This window comes from Gambusia affinis, linkage group LG06 (genome assembly GCF_019740435.1).
Source record: "Gambusia affinis linkage group LG06, SWU_Gaff_1.0, whole genome shotgun sequence".
NCBI classification, from domain to species: Eukaryota; Metazoa; Chordata; class Actinopteri; order Cyprinodontiformes; family Poeciliidae; genus Gambusia; species Gambusia affinis.
The window spans coordinates 21,179,160-21,201,111 of NC_057873.1; the positions used below are offsets into that span (position 1 = coordinate 21,179,160).

The 21,952-nt window shown below is 39.7% G+C and overlaps 1 protein-coding gene across 1 annotated transcript in view; it reads right to left on the minus strand.

Moving 5' to 3' along the window:
• The window catches only part of rsrc1 (arginine/serine-rich coiled-coil 1), a 146,227-nt gene that overhangs the window by 98,833 nt on the left and 25,442 nt on the right, over positions 1–21,952 (minus strand). The window contains exon 4 of the mRNA XM_044120621.1: positions 20,029–20,229. Within this exon, the coding sequence (XP_043976556.1) occupies positions 20,029–20,229 (201 nt within the window). The remainder of the gene's footprint in view (positions 1–20,028; positions 20,230–21,952) is intronic.

Sequence of the window (21,952 nt, forward strand, 5' to 3'; positions counted from 1 at the left end):
GGCCAGCACTAGATGAGTTGTCATTTGTGGTCAAGTTTCTAATAATTGCATTAGGTCTTCAGGTTCCTCTAAGATGCCCTTCCTTTTCTTTCCCTTAGCCTCTCTCTTTTTCTTCCCCAGCCCCTTGACACGGCAGAGATGAATATCTTCAGTCAGTCAATGGAGGCGACACGGGGACTTAAAATGCAGAGGCAGTCATTTGATTTCCAGCTTACAGAGCTGCCCATTAGCCTGGCACTCATCAGCCATGCATTACCTCTCAGACCCGCTGTCCTGAAAGTGAAAGCTTTAACCCTTTCGCTGCCCACTGCTCGCCTTTCTGACCATGCAATACCAAACAAAACCTCCTGCAGAGCACATTGTAACTGAAAATAAAATAGATTTTAATCCAATTAGATTTGATAAACTTGAAACCCAAAGCATTTTTTATGTGTACAGATAACACTTAAGGGCTCCATTTAATTTATTTCTGCTATCTTGGACATGACAGCTATATATTTATAGCAGTGCAAATATTTGCTTATTGTATTTTAAGGTTGCATTCACTGCAAAAGTGTACTGTTAATTTAGAATCAGAATCAGCTTTATCCACTAAATTTGTGCTCACTTTAACAAATAATGGTCTGCAGCACCAACCAGAGTGGAGAGAATATGTCTCCACAGTTAGTCTCCAGGATGTGTGGGGTCTGCAGAAACATTAGCGTACATTTTCTGGATCTTGGATCTCTACAAGTCTAGTTTAGACAGTTGCTCAGGCTTGATGATTCTCTTTGCAGACCTAGCTGGTTGTTGCCTGTCCTGTTTAGTCGATGAGCCACACCACACAGAGATGAACGAACGCAGAACAGACTAAATGATGGCAGTGTATTTAGTCTGTTCTGCGTTCGTTGGCAGTGTAGAAGAAGACTAGAAGCTGCTGTAGTGAGTTGTACTTCTTGAGTCATCACAGAAATTACAGTTTCTCCCGGGCTTTCGTCCGAACAGTATCTATGTCTGGGGTCCATCTCATGTCCAGAGAAAGGGTGGTTCCTAGGAGCCAGTGCTGTTGAGGATGGTGAGGGCGTTTTCTCCAAAAGTTCGCAGCCATCTCACCTCTACATCACCACAGCTAAGTGGTCTTACCGCATCAGTGGACCAGCCAATCCAACTCTTGTCTGGAGGCAACCACTGTCCTAAATCAGACCAATAACAGTCAGGTCATGTGCAAACTGCAGGAGTTTCAAAGATAGGTTTCACTGAAGTGAAGTCCTTTGCATACACTATACAGGGAACAAGAAGTGCGGAGAGAACACACTGTGATGTTGATGGTTCTCGTCAAGGATAAGCTGTTCCCCAGCCCTCACCTGCTGCTGCTGGTCAGTCAAGAAGCCGGTGATCCAAAGGTGGAGGCAAACACTGTGAACTGGGTGAGCCTCTGGTGGAGGGACATTTGGTTTGATGGTGCTGAAGATCAAGATGAGGTCTACAAATAGGATCCTGGTGTCCATCTCTAAGTGATTGAGGGAATGCGAGTTGACACAAGTTGACATCGTCAACTACTTTTTCCAATAAGAAAATTGCATGGGATCCAGAAGGGAGTCTGTGATGACATTCAGATGCTGCAGTTGCAGTCGCTTAAAGGAGTTCATGAATGAACACAGATGTGTAGATCACTGTAGTAATTTAACCTGCAATGGTGAGCTTGCTTGTTTGTACACAAAGTACGAGAAAGATGTACCAAAGCTGCAATCTGTGGTGACATTTTGACTTTAAAAAAGAAAATAAGTTTATTAAACAAAAATAAAATACTCTTTATTGTTAGAAAATCATTTAGATTATTTGAATTTTAAAAGATTGATAAATAGAGTACTTTAATAACTTGTTAGTGGCAGCGCTATGAAAGTTCCTATACGGTTCAAATACCGTTCTAACTGCAGCTGTAGAAGAGCTCAGAAAAACATATAGTCGTGATTACTGTCAGTGAAAATGGTAATGCAGAAGCTCACAATTTTCTTGACACTTTCCCTCATTACAGTCTCCCCCACCCTGTCCCTGTGAGCGTTAGTATCATGGCCACCAAAAATATGCATTAACTGTGTTCATTAAAGGCAAAGAATGTCTACCCGACAGAATAGACATTCACTAAAATACTTTACAGGAAAACAACATTTACATTCTACCAAATGTTTACAACAAAGCTGTCCTTCATGATTGTGGTGTTGCACACATTGATACTATGATAATGACTGTAGTTCAATATATTGAGTTGAGTAACTACTTTTTAGCCCCAAAAACTGTAAAAGACACTCCGCAAACACACATCAGTAACTGACAATACTCTCTATAGCTGTGGAAGGTGAAGATGATAACTAATTCAGATGTCAACAAATGTTTATTAAGTGACCAGATGTGTCAACATTATTATTCAATATGTGAATTATATATTAGGAGACAAATGTCCTGAAATGAGTTCAAACTGTTTCTGACCAAATAACTTGTAAACATAATGTAAAAATTGTTTTTTTTACAATGTTGTTGTTAAAGTACACCTATATTTTCTTCTTGGCATCGCTTGCATGCTAAAATACAACTTGCCCTTCAGCAGGCTCTCAGCCTGATCTCAGTGAGTGATGGTGAGAGGACGACTTGAGAGGAGCAGCAAAGGAAGATGGGACATGGCAACGCTATAAAAGAGACATCATACATAAGAGTCGCTGTGTGTGTGAAAAGAGAGCGAGCGCGAGTGTGTGCATCCCATTTGCCACAGTTGCATGCCTTGTCAAGCGTGTCATTGAGCATTCATATGTTGTCTGACTGCTGATAGAATGGCAGGCGTATTTATTAAAGAGTCAATGTGATGAGGGACACACACACACACTCAGATAGCACACACAATCCTCTAATACACAGTCCGCATCAGTGACATCTGCCTGTTTAACTATTAGAAGGCAAACGCTTGATATGCAACAGAAGAACAGACAGACACACACACATACACACACACAGCCCCACATACAACAATACAGGAGGGCGCAGCTTTCCCTGAGGCCTGATTGCCATCTCCATAGGCCCTTTTTAACAGAGCCGCCAATTGAAATTGAAATTGTATTCTTGTATGTGCTATCAGAGCTACCTCTCAGGGTTTTATAAAGCTGAGAGGAAGTTAGCGGGACACACACACTCAGACTGACAGGGAGGGATAATGTGGAGGTAAGTCAGGAGCTGTCACTCTTCTATACAGCACACGCGAGAGGGAACAAAACACAGACTTATCATTCCCTGCTCTCTGCCTAACTTTAGTTCCACATGCATCTACGCACACACACTTGTCGGGGTGCGGTGGCGGGGTTACTTTAGCATAATCCCAAAATGGTAGAGAGAGGCAGTCCATTAAAAAGGGAGCTAACAAATTCAGCACTTTAAGTTACTCGGAGGGAGGGTGAAATGTAGTCAATAAAAACGTCGGGAAGGGAAGAATAGGAATGAAAGAAGCTAATTTATAGCTGCTCCTTCTGCTCTTTGGAACACACACTTACGCACGTGGGGCTGATATTTGCAATCTAAAAAACAAGAGAAATTAGCTTTACTCTGATTCCTATAATCAGGAGGAGCATGCAACAGGTCAAGGTGTACTAAATTTGATTCTTCTTAGTTTATTTGCCAAATAAAATCTGCAATATGTTCATCCATCCCTATGTATCATGACAGATGAGTCTGATCTCTACAATCTATATCCAAAGATATATGAGGTGATTCTTTAATTAAATGAGGTATTTGAACATTTTCAGATTGCTAGTCATAAAAAAAAGAGTTTGCAATACACATTACATTGCTCACTTTTTGGTATCAGTGTGTGAGCATCCATTACATAAATGGCAAATAAAATGCAGCGAGTTTTGCAGCTGCGACGTGACAATGCGTGTAAAAGTTTTGTGAAAACTTTTCCAAACCAGATTTAGAGGGAAAACTGATTTAATTTCAGTGTTTCATATTCAGGAGGACTTGGAGACTGGACAAAACGTAAAATGGGAACAGAGAGCGCAATCAATTTCCCCGTGGTTTTCCTCAATAGCGCTCAGCCCTTTCATAGCTCCCAATTACAACCAATCCTAATCAAAGAAATACCTCTCCATTATTGAGATCCAGACAATGACACTCCACATTTCTCCCTGCTCCTGAACCATGTACATTGCCGTACTGGCGCACAAAGAACGAAGCGCAGTGCTATACCACGGCAGTCGGGACGCCTGTCTTTAAAGAAGAAAGAAAAAAAAGAAAAAAATCACATGTGGAAATCTTTTGGCTCTCCTCACAGCCCCAGAAAACCTGATGGGAAACAATGGCAGCCCGGTGCAGCATCTGTCATGGCACAATATAAAAAGATGATCTTGGCAACAAATGGACACACACACACACACACACAAAAAAAAAGGAGAAAAAGAACACAAGAGAGGGAGTAAGATGGAGGGGCAGGGGAGGGCCGGGCGACGGTGGTAATTCATTTGCAAATCAGGCCCTGGTGCTCAGGTCTATTTCAAGCTGCTGGTGGGTGCCAGGAGTTAACAAGGTAATCAGTTTCAATCCTGCCCTTCAATTGTACATCACACCCTCAGACGGCTACTACCCAGATCTTTCTATAGGGGCAGAGGGGAAATAGCAATCTGGCTGCTGCTGGCAGCATCCTCAGTGAATAAACACACACACACACACACACAGACCTGAAGTAAAGTTATAAATAGATGTAGAGTTAAAGCAGGTCACACTGCAAAAAGTATTTTTGGTCTATCTGCTAGCGTACATACCTTGGTACACGTGAAGTAAGACAAAACCAACGACCAAGTACATTTTCAGCAAGAAATAGGAGCTTGTTTTAAGTCAATAATTCCTTAATGTTGACAAAAAAGTTCCACTGGCAAATTATTTCACTTATAATATTTTGTTATAAGTGAAAAAAGCTGGTCCACGTGAAATAAGACAAAACTAAGATATTTGAACAAGGAACAAGACAACAATATTTGGTAAGACAACAGTCTTAAAAAGTTTGAGATGCTTTAACTCTACTTTTTGCATATGTGTTTGTATTTTGATTTTGTGATTTTGCATCATTAGAATATTTGATTGCTATTTTTTTTTAATTATTATTTACTGTGATTGATAAGACATGCTAACTGGCTTGTGGTTTGGCAATTTAAAATGTTTGGCCATCCTATGGGATATTTTAGAAACAAAAACAAGATATTTGCTCCAAATTTGAATAACTGTGAAATAAAGTATTTGCATTTCAACTAACGTATTCTGCTGGGTTTCCAGAGTTCCTGATACGTACTGTGATATCCACCAAGTCGCCTGGTCCACCTGGTTGGATGTTCTGCAGAACTTTTTTGGTTCTATTTGCTTTGCCAAATAAGAGAGTGCCAGCAGAGACAATGCTGCGCCGCAACCCAAAGTGGTACATGCAGAGAAAACAGAGCTAAACCTGCTCTAATCCTCTCTTCCTCTTTCTGTATCCCTCTCTTTTAGCCTGTGTCAGCTGTAACCGGCTGGTCTGTGAGTCAGTTAGTCCCCGTTAGTCCCTCATCTGCATAATCAATATGACAACCTTATTTTTCTGATGCAAACAGGATTTCGCCTGTGAGCTGAATTTGTCGGTGTGTGTGTTGGGTGCCCAGTCTGCTCCTGGCCAGCCACAGTCATGGCCCTCTTTAGCCTTAATTAGATTAGGTGCGATTATCCCAGCTCTACCTTACATGTGTACGGGCAGGATAAAGGGGCCACAAAGGCCCGGCCTGTCACAGGCACTGGGCTCTGGTCCGCAGGTTATCAGGGTCCGCTGAGACACACCGCAGACATTGTTATTCATATCATCCACACGCCGTTTTCTGCTGTTGCCTTTCTCGCTTCTTTTTTATTTTTCCCTCTTCTATATCCGCGGTGTCAAACTGGCATAATCGCTGGCCAGGGTAAGTCTGCCACTCTTTCTGTCGGTCTGTCAGAAAACAAAACAACATCGCCCCGAGCACTTTGCAGTTTGGCCTGGAGGGAGAGATGTCTGGAGTATGCGCTCTGTTGCATGCTTGTGTGTCTATACGGTTTTCCGTTTGGCTGCAAACGTTGAGGAAAAGGGGCGTAGAAGGGAAAGCCCAGCCCAGTTCCCATGCTAATGCAAACGAACAGCACAAGGCTGAAATCCACACAAAGTGGTTAACGAGATGCTCCACTCTAAACGCATAAATGTAGCCTAATTAACTCTGTGGGAAGGTGAGCGCTGTTTGTTAAAGAAGTGTTGTAGAAACTATAGGAAGTCTAATTTAAAGTCTGCTTGGATCTTATTTAAGTTTCATAGTAAAGAGTTACAATAAAACTGTCTTTTACTGCAGTAGCATAATCTGAGGATAAGATTACCCTTTTTTTTGGTTTTCCTGTCGCGACAAGACGATTTTCATTTGAAATCTCACATTTCAAGGATTTAACAACACAATGAAGTCAATGACAAGAATGATTGGAAGAGAAACCAGCCCAGAAGACCACAGATCCTCCATCAGTGGGCATCAGATGTTTCTCTTTTTTTCCCCCCCACATATTCATTCTTTGTCTGACGTCCAACTCATCTGGAAAGTTTACAGCAGAAAAGATTCATCAAAGTCTCAGCTGGCCCAAAAACATGGTTCTTGTTAAAGTCCAAAAAGCTAACGGAAAACTTGTCCAGTTTTTTTTTTCTTTCTTTCTTTTTCATCCCAACCATTTAGTTATTCTCACAATAATTATTGATAGGTTTAGATCAATACACATCAACCTAGTAAAAATGACATGTTTTCTATGCCGAGGAATGGCTAGAAGAAATGTAACTCTGTGTCACATATTTACATCTCATTGAAGGATGACAGATTACTAATAGAAAGTTCAAAAAAACTCACAAAAGTTAATTATAAGGTAACAAAAAAAATTGCTTCAATTAGTTTTATTTTGAAGGAACCGGTAGTGATTGCAATACTTATAAACTTTAGGACTAAATGTTTGAGTGCAAAATTATTCCAGTGCAGTAAAATATAAATTCATTCTAATTATTGTTTCACACAAGTTCGTGGTTCCAACCACAAAAAGTTATATTAATACTATTGAACTATTTTATTATGCTAAATTGCTATACGTTAGGGCAATTTGTAAAAATCCAGAACTTTGGATATTTCTAAAAGCACACAAGGATTTGTACAAGAACTGTTAAAAATATTTAATGGAATAAAAACATATAAGCTATTATCACCTCCTATCCACAGCATCCATGTACTTAATGCTGCAGAAAGAGAGACTCCAACATCCTGTATGATCTCATACTTCTCTCTAATACACACTCTATACGCAGCCTTAATGTAAACCTGCCAAAGTGCAGGTGCCATAACATTGTGTCCGACCGCATTATTCAACCTGATTAATATCTGTTTGAAAACTTAACAAGATGATTTGCTACACTGTTTTATTGTCCTCCATTTTCCACTTAAACAATTTCCAGGCAGAGCGCAGCACTGACTGATTTCTCACAGTCTCTCTTAATGTGTGCGTACACACAGTTTTCTTTTATTTATTATTATTATTTTTTTACATTTTCTTTCTTTGCTGTGTTGAATCTTCAATTAAACACACCGTGCATAGTGTCCGTCAGAGCTGGGCACACACAAAGGCATTTGCAGGAAAAACTGTGAAAAATAAAAAGAGCGAAGCGGCTGAATTTTGCTCTTTTCAGCCGTTTTGAAAGGAGCAAAAGACCCCCAAAAACTGAAAAACAGAATATCTTTTGATTTAGATCAAAAGATGAGAAGCAAAATAGATGATCTGATGAGAGCACATAAACACAATGTTTCCAAATTGAAAGCATAAACATAGTGTGAATGGTGAATGCCAGTTTCCCTGCACACATGTTTGGCCTGGAACTGGCAGGGATCCACATTATTAGTCATCATCTGTGGATGAAATGTGACCTATTAGCAACACACACACAGACAAAAGTGACTTTTTTGTTTAGTGAACTATGTCCACACTATATGCTTGAAAAAGGATAAAACATAACAGTAATTTGGATTTTCGAAGATGTTTCTATTTAAACGTAAGTAAATGTATTGAACTATTATGTCTTTCTAGGATATGATATTTGTTGTAAATATTTACCATATTTTGTCATGCATTTAATTTTTTACAAAAATCTTTGATTTTAGATTCATTGCTTTATATAAAATAACAATAAATTTTACTATATTGTATTGTCATTTTTTGTTGCATCGTATCATGTTGCAATGTGTGACATCAGAAATGCATGTATGTAGCGACAATCTAGAGGAAAAACTCTCCTTCAACAGGAGGAAATCGCCAGCAGAACTTGGCTCAGTGTGAACAGCTACCTGACATGACCGGCTGGGAGTTGGAGAAGTCAGAGCATACACACAAAAAGAAACAGACGAGACTAAAGAATTTGAACTTTCTTTGTTAAAAAGAAGCAAAACGTTAATGACAGTAGTAGCTCCTTTAGCAGCTTCATCTAGGAAAGAAACATCTTCAATTGGGCACAAAAAAATCGACTAGGTCTTATTTTTACCGTGCAACTTAACTCTATGAATAGCTAATGCGCTCAAATCAGGACTGTGTTTACCTCAAAAAAAGTGTGAAGTTGAAAAACCTGAGGTGTGTGTGTGTATGCCAGAGGGGAATGACTAAGAGGCAAAGTAGAATACCTCCATTAGACAACCATCAAGTCTAGGCAGGCGAAAAAGCAAGAAAGAGTACATGAGAGCAAGACTGAGCGAGACATTAGTACAAATGAATTAAACATTGGCCAAGAGATGTAAACTTCTTCTACTGGGGAAAAAAAGTGCCAGGCTAAATGGGCAGGAATGGAGGGAATACACCAAGGTCTATTTTGTTTCGCCTGATTTCAGCTAAAAGAAAATGCTCTGGAAGTGGCAGTCGATTTCAAGCCTCCACTGAGGACGATTGTTATATGCGCCTCTCAGGCAATATTTACTTCCAGCACTGAGTCATGGTACTTAACTGTACGTCTGAAAAGCTGTTTACCCAGTCTGAGAGGGGTATTCTTGTAATGATCAATGCCATTAGGCAATATCTGCAGAGCTGTATTTCTGTCTCTGAGCAGCATGGGTCAAGTGCACGGAGAAAGCTGTTTTCTTCTCGCCTCCCTCTTTTCTTTTCTTTCTCTTTTATCCCACCAAAAACAAACAAACAAAAAAAAAAAAAACTTATTCGGTAATATGTTTTTGTAAAGACTTCTGCCAACACCGTCCGTTAACCGTAGCCCAGATGAATAAGCACAAGAACCTGGAGAAAATGAAACACTAACATTTTGTTTCTTCTTCTTTTGTTTTTTTATTTTTTATTATTTAGATTCAACACTACTCTGTTTCCTTCAAACAAAACCTACCTAGCATTTCCAGGGGCGGAAAAAAAAAGCACATTTTGTCAAATTCCCATTTACATAACCCTCCAAAATTGACGCTGGCCTGTCATGTTTGCAGCTCATAACCTGCTGCTTATAATCCTGCCTGCATCCTCTTTCTGATCCGCGAAAGCGGATCGGCCAGCAACTTCGACAGCACCTGCTAAGACACGGCGGCGGAAAGAGGACAGGGTGGAAAGGAAGGACAGGAGAGGAGAATATAAAAGAGAGGAAGAGGCTAATTGGATTGCTGGGGGTGGAGGTGGATGGGATGACGGGGTGGGGAGGGGAGTCTTCTATTTGGCCAGGTCTGGTCTCTGTCATCACGCTCCAGGATCTGGCTTCACTCTGAGCCTACAGCAGGTCTCAAAAAACACACACACACACACACATACACACTGTTCCAAATATGCAACCCGGTTCAGGAGTCAAACTCTCCTGTGTGCCGCTGCAGCCTGCAGGGTGTCTGCTGTGTTCTTCCCCTCTCGTGTGTGAGTGTTTGCATATTCCCTTAACACCTCACTAAATGGTTAAACAGATTACAGAGCGCAGTAAGTGGATTGTCACAGCTCTCTATCACACACTCAGAGTGTCTCTCCGGTGATTATACATAGCCAGATATATTTTTTTTTCCCTTCACACACACAGTCAAATAAAAGGAATAGGAAACACTTCTCTGTTATCGTTCGTACACTTTTTGAGTGCTTTAATATTATCAGTGAAAATAAATAAAATGTAGATCGTAATTTGGAATCATAGATAATCTGATAATCATAAAACTTTTAGTTTTGGAGATGTTGCCGAGTAACTACGCAGGTCAAAGCAAAAATGTCCACATGCCCCACTGACCTTTGTTATATTCACGTTACAAACAAAAACTTTCATGTATTTTATCTGGATTTGAAGCGATGTAACTTTTTCACAAATAAAACTTTAAAAATCAATCTGCGCCACCTGAATCGTGAGAAATTCATTTTACTTCAATTACAGCTGTGAGCTTCAGCGCATGTTTCTGCAAGCTTTGCACCTCGACAGACATTATTCCCCATTGTTCTTTAGATAAATATTCTTTAACCTACTCTTTATAGGTTAAACATCATCAAATTAGACGGAAATCACTTGTGAAGTTTCCTTTTCAAATGTTCTAAGGTTCATTTGCCGATTCTTTTGAATTTTATAGCATATTAACTATCCAGCAAGATGATTTAAGAACAGAGATGAAGTACTGTGTGAGTCTTAGATATTTAATATAATGATTATTGTCAGAAGTGCCAATAAAGTGGGGCGCTTTAAATAAAAACTGTCAATATGTAGCCTATAATACGCAAGGCAGCCATATTGGATTTTGAGGTCAGGCTTTGTCAGAAACCCCCAATTCCAGTTGAATTCTGCTTTTACAGAAAACTTTCCAAATTCAATTGACAATCAAACAACTAAAGTGTCTCTTTGAACCAATAATGTAATGTGAATGCAAAAACAAATCTGGTGTTCTTTTTTTCCACTTTTGTTTGATGATATAATACTACAAACTGTAAAAGTCAAATTCTCAACACAACATAAGGATGGCGGGTTGCAGGCCTGAGTCTGGTGCTTCTGGCCACCAGGTGAGTCTGGTGGCCAGAAGCACTCCACGCAAACCCGAAGGAATGACCCGAGGCCGTCCACCAGCCGCTGCAAAGAGGGTTGAGCTGCGGTTGGCGTGGTTATGTTATTATGCTATTTTGAGCTAGTATAATAACATGAGCTATTAGAGACGAAACAGGAATGAACGGCAAAATACTCAGAATAAAAAAAATGTGATCAAAGCAGTTCTCAACACGTTAATTATCCTTCACGTAGTTATGAAGCCAGTCAAAGTTGGGATTAATTTCAGATGTTTATTTCAAAAGTCTGCATGGATTGCTGTTGTCTTCACCGCCTGGCATTTGGAACCTTTAGAAAGGACAGCAACAATATTCCAACATCATGTATATAAGTATGTACTGTATGCATGTATGAATGAAAAACTGTATGAAACTGATCTTGAATCTGTTTATATGATTGGATTGATTTAATTTAATATTTCTAGACTGGAATCGTTTGTCTTGTAAAGTGCTTTGAAATACAGCACGTTATGAATTAGCGCTACATAAACAAACTGAAACCAAAGTGAATTACCCTAAACACCCAATCAAGACATTAAAAAAACTACAGACACTCTTCAAGAAGATATTGTTAATATTATTGCTTTTACACATTTTTGTTCTTGCCTATTAGGTTTACAGAGTTAGCACAGATGTCTGGGGGTTTAGCATTTTATCATGATCTTAAATTTGTGTGCATATAGGGTTAGGGTTAATCTTATTTTTGTTTGATGACAAAAAAAAAAAAAAAAAAAAAAAAAAGCTAATGACTGTGAATAGCTACGGGCCATGAAACACTGCAGCTGCACCCCTCAGTGCATGCAGGCGTTGGCGTACAGGGACGTGAGAGCGTCTGGGTGGGTGTACTGTCCCCCCTTTTGCATGTAGACATCACTTCAACTTCCATCGTTTACCACCCACCCAAAAACACACACACACCCACATTACTTTAGCCTCACCCATCCGTGTCTCTTCTTGCTTCTGGCCACCAGACTCACCTTCCCCTCCACAAACCCGCCTCTTCCCCCCAATTGGTGCGCATACAAATGAAAACCCACACTTACAGCTCACTGATTCAAGTCAATGCGAGTGTATCCTAACCTTCCGAGGACGGCGTTTGAAGTCTTTTTTACCTCCCCAGACCCACTCTCCCAGTGCCAGACACAGCCTAAAGTCCTGCAGACACTCACAGCAGCCTGTGGTCCCATCCGCACCACCCATACACACATTCCCAGCAGGCTGAGAGGCAGCCGCAGGCAGGAGCCACAGACACAAACACACACACACACACACTCACGCTTACTTTTTCGGTGTATTATCAGGCCTAATGAGCTGATAGATGTTCGACGGAGGCAAAGAAGCAGACAATCAGTTCCTCAGAGCGAGAAAAGACGGGAGAGAAAAATCAACAACGCTAAGTACAAAATGTGTGAGTGAGTGTGCCTGTGCTTGTGTGTGGGTTTTTTTTTTTGGTTTTTTTTTTTGTTTATTTTCTTTTTACCTCGCAGCATCTCGCCTTTCAGAGGTTAAAGCTGAGTGATGGAGAAGAGCTAGCCAAAGCAGGGCCTGCAGGTCCTGCCGGGATCCCTGCGGTGAAGCTGGGCTCTGTTTGACTTGTCGAGGAGGAGATGCGGTAATGAGAGGAATTATTAAACAATCACATTCACGGCACTCGGCTGCAATCAGTGGGCACTGCCTTATAGGCACGAATCAGACAAATACCTACGGTGTTAAAAATGTATCTTAATAAAAATTATTCCTGCTAAAGTCCCGGAGTCAGAAAGTCCTTCCTATGCGTCGACGAGAACATCAATGGGAGGCTTTAATTAAAGACGGGCAGTTATCTCATTTCTTTAACCCTCAGCTCATTATATCAGCTCCGGTATTAAATAATAAGTGTAAGAACATTAAAGGTCTTTGGAGGGATAAGAGGTCTCTATGGCGCTCCCACAGCCTTGCTTTTGCCCACTCTTCACTGGGCTGACACTGAAATAACTAAGATGGTCCTATGCACTTCAATGAACCAGTGTGGACACCGAGTTCAGCCTAATTGGACAGACCTCGCTGATTGAGCATGAGACGATGGCCTGTTCGCGTTCTTCTCCAACCCTGACGATCCGTCACAGAGAAACAGAAGCCGGCAGAGCTCACAGGAAAGAGCGAGAATTTCTTTTAAAAAAAGATAAAGCAATTGAATGTATATATAGATTGCCAGGTTTAATCATCTATAACAACTATTTATTCTTTTTTGTAATTACAGCAATAATATAGAATAACCCATCTGCTGCTAAATTTTGTCAATTTGATTGGTGGAGCTCCTTGAGTTTCCATGCTATGACTGACAGTATAGTTTCCAGACGAAGATATTTGTTATACCAGTAAAAAATGGAAAAGTGTAGCCTTCACTGATCCAGTTCACTGGCCCTGGGCAGCAATATGTAGGGGAGGGGTATGCGACTCTTTGCTTCTTACTACTAAGGATAACTGATTACTCCAACGATTTTTCTGGTGTCTCACTAAAATAATTTTAAATATTGGGAATGGTATGACGGAAGATTTTAGGGTTTCAGGTGAAAGCGTAGTTGTTCAGAACCTTAGACTATTGGTAACCGGTTCATGTCTAACCAAAAATGAAAAAAAGTATTTTGTTTTACAAATATTATCTTTTTTTGTTGCGACAGACGGGCGACCTGTCCAGGGTGAACCCCGCCTCTCGCCCGGAACGTCAGCTGGAGACACCAGCACCACCTGACCACACTAGGGACATGGGTGTAAGAAAATGGATGGATGGATGGATCTTCTTTTGTTTTTTTTATTTGTAATTTTGGCTCTTGTGCCCTTTCTTTGAACAATTACTTGAGAGAAAAGGAAGTGGAGACCGAAGAGAATGACTTGCAGTAAATGGGTCAAGTCCAGGAATTGAACCCGGGACAAACTCCATCAAGAACTATCGCCTCTGAACATGGTGTGACTGCTCTCCCAACTGAGCCACCTAGAAACCCTTGGTTATTGTTTAGAAGCACTAAAAATTATGTACAAAAAAAAAAAACACACCTTCAGCTGGTGAGTATGTGGAATTAAGCTTTCTTTAGTTATTTACCTTTAACTAATTATAATATGACCAACTGTTTCTAACAATGCAGGACTGTGGCTACAATACAACTGCATGTTCAGTCTGTTTAATTGGATTTCATAGAATCTGACTAATTATATATTGCTGGTTAAAATAATGTGCCTCGATGTACAATATGTGCTGAATTAGTGCTAAACAAATAACTGAAATAGTTTTTCAGATAAGATAAAAACAAATTTAAAAAAGTAAATTATTTGCACAGATTGCATTCATTTTGCCTTGTTCATTTCAGGGGATTACATCAGGTTAATGGAGAGCAAGCCGGCATTCCTGAAAAATATCAAACCTAAAATTACATGTAATCATTCAAATGTTGCAAAGTAACCATGCACTGATGAACACAGCTTTAAAATGACCAGTAGTTCTATATTAATTTTATTTAACCTTTCATCAAAGTAAACTTCAGGAAAGCCTTGTCAGAATTTCTTCAGCTCAGCTCCGACTACGTCAAAAGCTAAACTTTCACAGAACTAAAGGAACTAAGATGGTACCTTGGACTGAAACTGAACTCCTGACCTTCTTCACAAGCCTGACTAAACACCCCCGCATGCACACGCACAGACACACACGGAGAACCCTACCATCAACCACTTACCCTTTGCCACTGGAGAAAGGCAACAAGATCTCTTAACAACGACTTGTCTTTTTCAATAAATTTTGCATGAAAACATACCGCCGGAGTACCATGTTGCCTGCTGTCATACTAGAGGAGTCTTAAATGTTTAATGACAACAACACCAAACACATGTGCGCGCACACAGAGTTGGTGTCAGGGTGCCGCTGTGATGGGGCCCCTCTTTCATCCTGACAGACACTATAAAGCTCCTGAACCTCTTCACCACCCAACCCCACTCTTCGCTCTCCTTCTTTCACCCAGCGAAGGAGTCTGGATGGAAATGAAGTTGGAGTGCTATAATAGGTGTTTTGGGTGCCGGTGAAAAGGATGAGAATCAGGTGCCATTATGAATAGATCTTACCCTCGTCTTTATAAGGAAAAGTCAGATGGGAGGCGAGGGGAAAAATGGGAAGTATCTTATTTTAGACAGGATATAAGGTTTCAAAGATTCTGTGACGGAAAAGTCTTTTAGATTTTCTTTTGCTAGAATGGGGACTTTTTCTAAGCCCTAAACTCAAGCTTACACATCAAACTATTTTAACTGTAACTGAGGAGCACAGGAGGCATTTTGTGAGGGATGAAAGAGATGCTTCTGGTCCTTGAATATCAGAGAAAGGTTTCTCTGCATTCTCGCCACAAAATCAACCTTCCTCCTGGTGAATGTTGGACCACTTTAGGAGAAATGTTGGCTTTGTCAAAAATCCAGCGTGTGGTATTCATGGGCAGGAAGGTGGAGATAAGGAGAGGAGGCGGTGTGGTGATGAGAGTCAGCTCTTCTACAGGCGATTTCACACCAGATCCGATTGGTCCACTTTCAACACGGTTTCTGTAGGTTTCACCGACTCAAATTTAAAACCTTAAAACCATTCTGAATGAAATTTAAGACCTGTTTCCCAACAGAAATGTAGAAAAGAAAATTGCAAATATATACATCCGATGGGTTGGCAACAGAAGTGCGGCAATGGCTAAGACAAACATCGTCCAGCCAATTGGCGATAAATTTGTACTTACCCATAAAATACTTAAAAAAGCTAGCTAGCTTGTCCCTTGCTAGCTAATTATCTAGCTATCTAATCAATCAGAAATGAAACGATAAATAAACACAGCAAGATGACTAGAGGTAAACCAAGAAAGTCCAGGCCTAAATGCTCCTGCTCAAAATTTACTGTGCAAGACAACAGGAAACCCCTTCCTACAGGCTCCTTATCAACATCCCAACAATATCCATTGTTTCCTTTAATGTTAAGGCCCCTCGTGTCCAGTCAGTGTTACAGTTTCATCAAAATGATTCAATCCTAGCAGGTTTAATCAACTTGCCTCCGAGACAGCTGTATCAACCATTTGCAATATATTAACACATCCACAGGTGGAAATGCAAACACACAGGTACACAAAACAACAAACATTCATGCAGGCAGACCAGCGAAAGCAGGGTCAGAGATAAAGACAAAGATTCCTATCAATGCTAAAGGATATTGAAGCCTTAATAAGAAAATAGATATAGTCTCCTAGCCTTACGTTGCACTGTTAGCTTTATTTGTTTTTGCGATTGTGATCTAAGAAAGGCAATAGCTTAAAATAAATGGAACACGTTTCCTTCAAAGTAAAGCTGCTGTCCCCCCTCTGTTAAAAAAAAAATAAAAATTAAGATTTGATGTTTTTGTTTTAAAGAAGATTAATCAAAGCGTTACATTTGTTGTACAGCACTTTGATCAGCTGTTATGTTGTTGTTATTTCAGTCCTTTAGAAATAAAGTTGCATGCTATGGTATGAAGAATCTGCACTCAAACTGAAATGGTTTTATGTCTGTCATATAGTCAGTTACATATGTTTTACTTCGAAGTTTACAAAATACTGGCTAGCTTGTGTAATTCTAAGTAAGAAAATAATCAAATTGTGACTATTTCAATCCTACCTTCATATTTAATTGGGGCCTACCATAGCAATGCATGGGAGGTATTAGAAAAAACATTAGCATTTCACTACTTAAGTAAAACTTATAATTTCACTGCCCCCCTAGTGCACTGCCTTGCGGAGCAACCATTTTAACTATTTTTTAAAATTGATTATCTATGTTTAGATAGATAATCTAAACAAGTCCAAGTATAAGTCGTGTCAGTCGTGAGGAGCTTTTATCGCTGGGTGGTGGAGGGCGTTCTCTGCACCTGCATTACCGTGTGAAGAGCAGCCTTTCCTCCACCTCGGACCGCTACACAGCATGATGCAGGAAGAGGACGCTCCTCATCATGAAGGACTTCACCCATCCTGCACACAGATTGTTCCAGCTGCTCTCCTCAGGCAGGAGGCTGAGGAGCATCCAGAGCAGGAGCACCAGACTGAGGAACAGTTTCTTCCCTTCAGCCATCAGACTGCTGAACTCAAGCTGCACCAAATGCAGCTTCACCTCATAGTTTATTTACACACAGATACATAACTACACCTACCTCTTAAATTTCTTTTTTGTGTTCATCTGCTTATTTATTTATTTTAGTTAATATTTTATCTACTTTTTTTTTTTTTTTTTGCATAGTGGATTTCTTGATTAGGGACCGGAGTACAAATTTTGTACCACAAACTATCAAGGCGGTATTACAATAAAAATAAAAAAATCCTTGAATCCTTTAGCATACTGAATGGAGCAACTCAAAGTAAGGCAACATTTTTCTGGTAACAAACTGCCACAAAGTATGAAGCAGATTTTTACTTTTGTGTTGAATATGTATTTTATAATATATTTACCAGCAATAACAAAAAAAAAAAAACATTTTTACTTTTCTGCAAAATTCACTAAGTGCACAATTCTTTAGTATAAGATAAGCAGTATTTCCAAAGAGCAAAATAAATCTTATAATTTTTAAACAGTACCAATATTTGTTGTTAATCTGTTGCTAAGAGACAAGCTCATTTTCTGGTAACCAAGTGACACGGCGTAAACATCTGATTTTCACTTTTGCAAAATTTACCAACTGTAAATTCCTTGTGTCTAAGCAGATAAGCAGTATTTCAAAAGAGCTTATGTTTTATAAACAGTAATATTACTTGTTCATTTGGTGCTAAGAGATGAGCATTTTTTCTGGTAACGAACTGCCACAAAGTATAAATCAGATTTTTACATTTGTGTTGAATATCTGTTTTATAATATATTAACCAGCACTGACAGAAGAAAAAAAAACATTTTCACTCTTCTGCAAAACTCACCAAGGGCACAATTCTTTGGGATAAGTAATATTTCAAAAGAGCAGAAGAAATCTTATGATTTTTGAACAATAACAACAATTGTTGTTAATCTGTGGCTAGGTATTGAGCGCGTTTTCTGCAAATTTAGTGCCATGAAGTGAATGTCTAATTTTCACTCTTGCTAAATTTACCAACTTTATTGTGTCTAAGCAGATAAGCAGTACTTCAAATGTTTTATAAACAATAAGTAATTTGGTGTTGAGATGAGAGGCTGGTTTTTTTCTGGTAACAAACTGTCACGAAGTATAAACCAGATTTTTACTTTTGTGTTGAAAATCTGTTTTATAATATATTTACCACCAATGACAAAAAATATATATATATTTCACTTTTCTGCAAAATTCACCAACTGCACAATTCTTTGGTATGAGTATTTCAAAAGAGCAGAAGAAATCTTATGTTTATTGAACAATAACAATAATTGTTGTTAATCTGTTGATAAGAGACGAGCGTTTCTGGTAACAAGTTTCCACAAAGTAAACATCTGATTTTTACTTTAGCAAAAATAGAAATCAGAAAGTATGGCATTATCATCAGCACAAACATTAGTAGACAGTGGCCTTTTCCCCAAAATAAGCTTTTTAGCTATTTTGTTTTTTTGTTCACTCTGTTTAGCACACTGAATGGCAGAGAATGTAAGACAACATGCTAGTTCCACCCCACATGCCAGTGGCAGCATTTAGGCTAACATTTGCATTTTGGCTAATTTTAGCTTATATAGCATTTATGCAATTTTTTAGCATCAGACAGTATTAATGACATTCTGCTACATTACATACTTATTTTAAAACAGTGTTGGGTGTAGTACTAAAAACATCTACACAAAAAAGAACAGAATTACAAAGTACAAACATGTTTTGAGGTATTTTTGTGCTTGTTTTACCAGGACACTCCATAGATCTGGCTACTTAAGCAAACTATGCAAACAAGAAAGTGGGGCCTTGGTCAGAGAGGTGACCAAGAAACTAGTGGAAAGAAACTAGCAAAGCTCTTTATTCTCCAATAGTGATAGGAGAAGCATTGAGAAGGTGCAAAGAAGCTTAACCAATCAGGCCTCTATGGTAGAGTGACAGGATGTACATGGTAGCCAGCCTGAATTTGGAAACAGTCAGACTGGGAAAACCTAAATCAAAATGGGTGTCAGTACTTATGAAATACTGGATTATAATCTAAAAAACTGTGTTTGACCAGATCATTATGCGTTAGTGTGTAGATCTTTGAGGAAAATATACAGAAATTTATATTAGAATAATTTTGTAAGGTAGGTCCAATTAAATTATAGTGAAGGGGTATGATTCCTTCAGGTGGTGAGGTATAAATCTACCGACAATTGTGTACACTCCAGTCTCCTCCCTATCACGTCTGAGAGTATTCTCTTGGGGAAGAATTGGGAATGTGTTTCTGGTAGAAGCAGAGAAGGGGCTCTGAAGGTGTTATAACGGTAGTGCAGCATAGATGTATCTACTACACTAAATCCGATCTTGGTCTGCATTACAGCCATAAGAGGCCACAAAGTTGCCAGTGAAGATGTCAAGCTTTCTTACTTCAATAAGATGTCCTTTTTTTCCTGACACCAGCTACAAAGACACAGGAGGCACATATGATCTTGTTTTGTTTCTAGACTTATTGCACCTGACCCCAGAGGGAGGAAAAACAATCACCATGTTGTTCTGGTGACCAAAGCGCTCTTACAAGCTAAACCTGCACAGCGTACCTTTCTACCACTTATTTGTCTGACTGTAACGTGTTGGGGTTTTTTTTCTGACAGCAGGGAATCGCATGACATTACAAGGCCTACGCCTAATAGCAGGATGGGAGAAGAAGAAAAATATGAGCTGATGGATTGATGAATGGAGGGACTGAGTGATGGATGGAGCAGCAGACTGTGGACTCAAAGTTTGTATCGGTATATCACCAATAAACATATTCTGTTCCCATGTGGGGATGATGAGCTGTGCAGCAGGAGCAGCCATGTCAACACGCAAATTATCCTTCCGCTCACCCTTTCTTGTCTTTACTCTTGTCCTTGTCTCGGTCTCTTCCTCGGTCTCGCTCCCGATCTTTCTCCCTGTCCCGGTCGCGACCCTTGCGCCGACTCCGGTCCCGCTCCCGGCTGTTGCTGCGGCTTCTTTTGCGGCTGTGGCTTGTTCGGTGGCCTCGGCTGCTGCTCCTGCTGCGGGACCGTCTGTGGCGAGAATGAGACCTGGAAGAAAGTAAAACCGCTGTTAAAATACTGAAACCGCGTCGGATTAAAATATTTTCCAAGTCTTACCACACTGGATTCAGGTCTGGACTTTGACAAGGACATTCTAAAGTGTTTCTGGGTAGAGTACTCAGTATCTGGAGTCAATGTCTACTTTGAACCCAAAACAGAAAGACATGAACACTTAAATTATTTTTTCTTAGATAATCTATTTTGTTCCTATAACATTCACACTTCTTAATTTCATATCACCCTAATGTAAATACTTCAGCAAGACAACCCATGTTTCCTTAACCCTTTTCATTACATCCGACTCACTGCTCTATTTTTAAGTTTCTACTTGAGTTATTTTCTGTAGGTATTTACAAAAAGGCCATAAGTTATTCTGTCCAAATGTAGTTAGGGCAGTTTCACCAACTAGATGTACGTGGCAGTAGTAACAGGAAACAAAGTTGAGAAGAGGTGTGAACCTGGAATTTGTAGATGCAGAACAGAACAGGTAATGTTTCTTTGGATGATTTTTGTACTTCACAGAGAAACTCTCGGAGCAAAACATATTTCAGTGTAATGAAGACTCGCAGCTGGGTTTTTGGAACTACAGCAGACCTTAAATCAAAACCAAACTGATGAAATCTACTCAAACACCCATCACAAAATTAGATCAGCACTGTATAGATTGCATTATACTATCACAGCACAGTAATGTTTGCATCCTTTAAACCACAAAATGATACTTAATCTGATCAAATTTCCCAAGAGTGGAAGGATTCATCTTTCATTGGATGGGTGTAATAATAGTTCTATACAAACCAATACACCATAAAACACAAACACACACACACACACGCACACGCACACACACACTGCAGAAATGGAGCCAATTAGAGACGGGCTTAGAGGAAGACCTGTCTTCAGTATTGATCCTAACGCTGGACCTCTGGTCTCCGAGAGATTTACAGTAGAAGATTTACTTTGTTAGCTGTAGCACACAAAAATTTATACACTGATTTAAACAGCAGAGAAAAAAAATCTAAAGTAACTTATGTGTCATTGCGCCTAAATGATCTAATAAACCCTATTTATGTGTCACAGTACATAACACAGACATGCTGTATAAATATGAGTGTTTACGTGATTTCAGTTTGTGTCTTGAGCACTGTGTGTGTGTGCGTGTGTGGGTGTGTGTGCGTGTGTCAAACGGGTTCGGGGTGGTCGGGGGGAGGGCCGTGATTGGTTGCCTCAGTAGAAATCGGCAGCTGAGATGCCGTTATTTTCCATCATCTATCATTTTATTGATTTGTCTATAAAAACAGTCAAACCTGCTGTCCGCGAGCTTTATTGCTTTCCCCCCTTTATTAGTTTGCAGTTTGGGACATCCAGAGCTGTCTCTCTCCCAACAGAGAACTAATCATTTTCTTCAGACACCTGTCACCACCCTAACAGACAACACTCCGACAACTGTTGCAATCAATTAGGCCCCGGCGATCCTGATCACCCGAGGGCCACTGAGCCGTGTCAAAGTCTCTCCATGAGGGAATCTTTGGGAAAAGGAAAAAAGAGAATAAAAAAAATAAATACAAAAATACAAAAACCCAAGGCACTTTTTCCAAAGTCACCGATGCCCAAACAAAGAACTTTCTCTTTAGAAATTAAAGTCTCAAAATGATGAATGTTTTCTTAAATTATATTTTCACTTGACTTGTTTTGCTGAAGAATTAAGAAG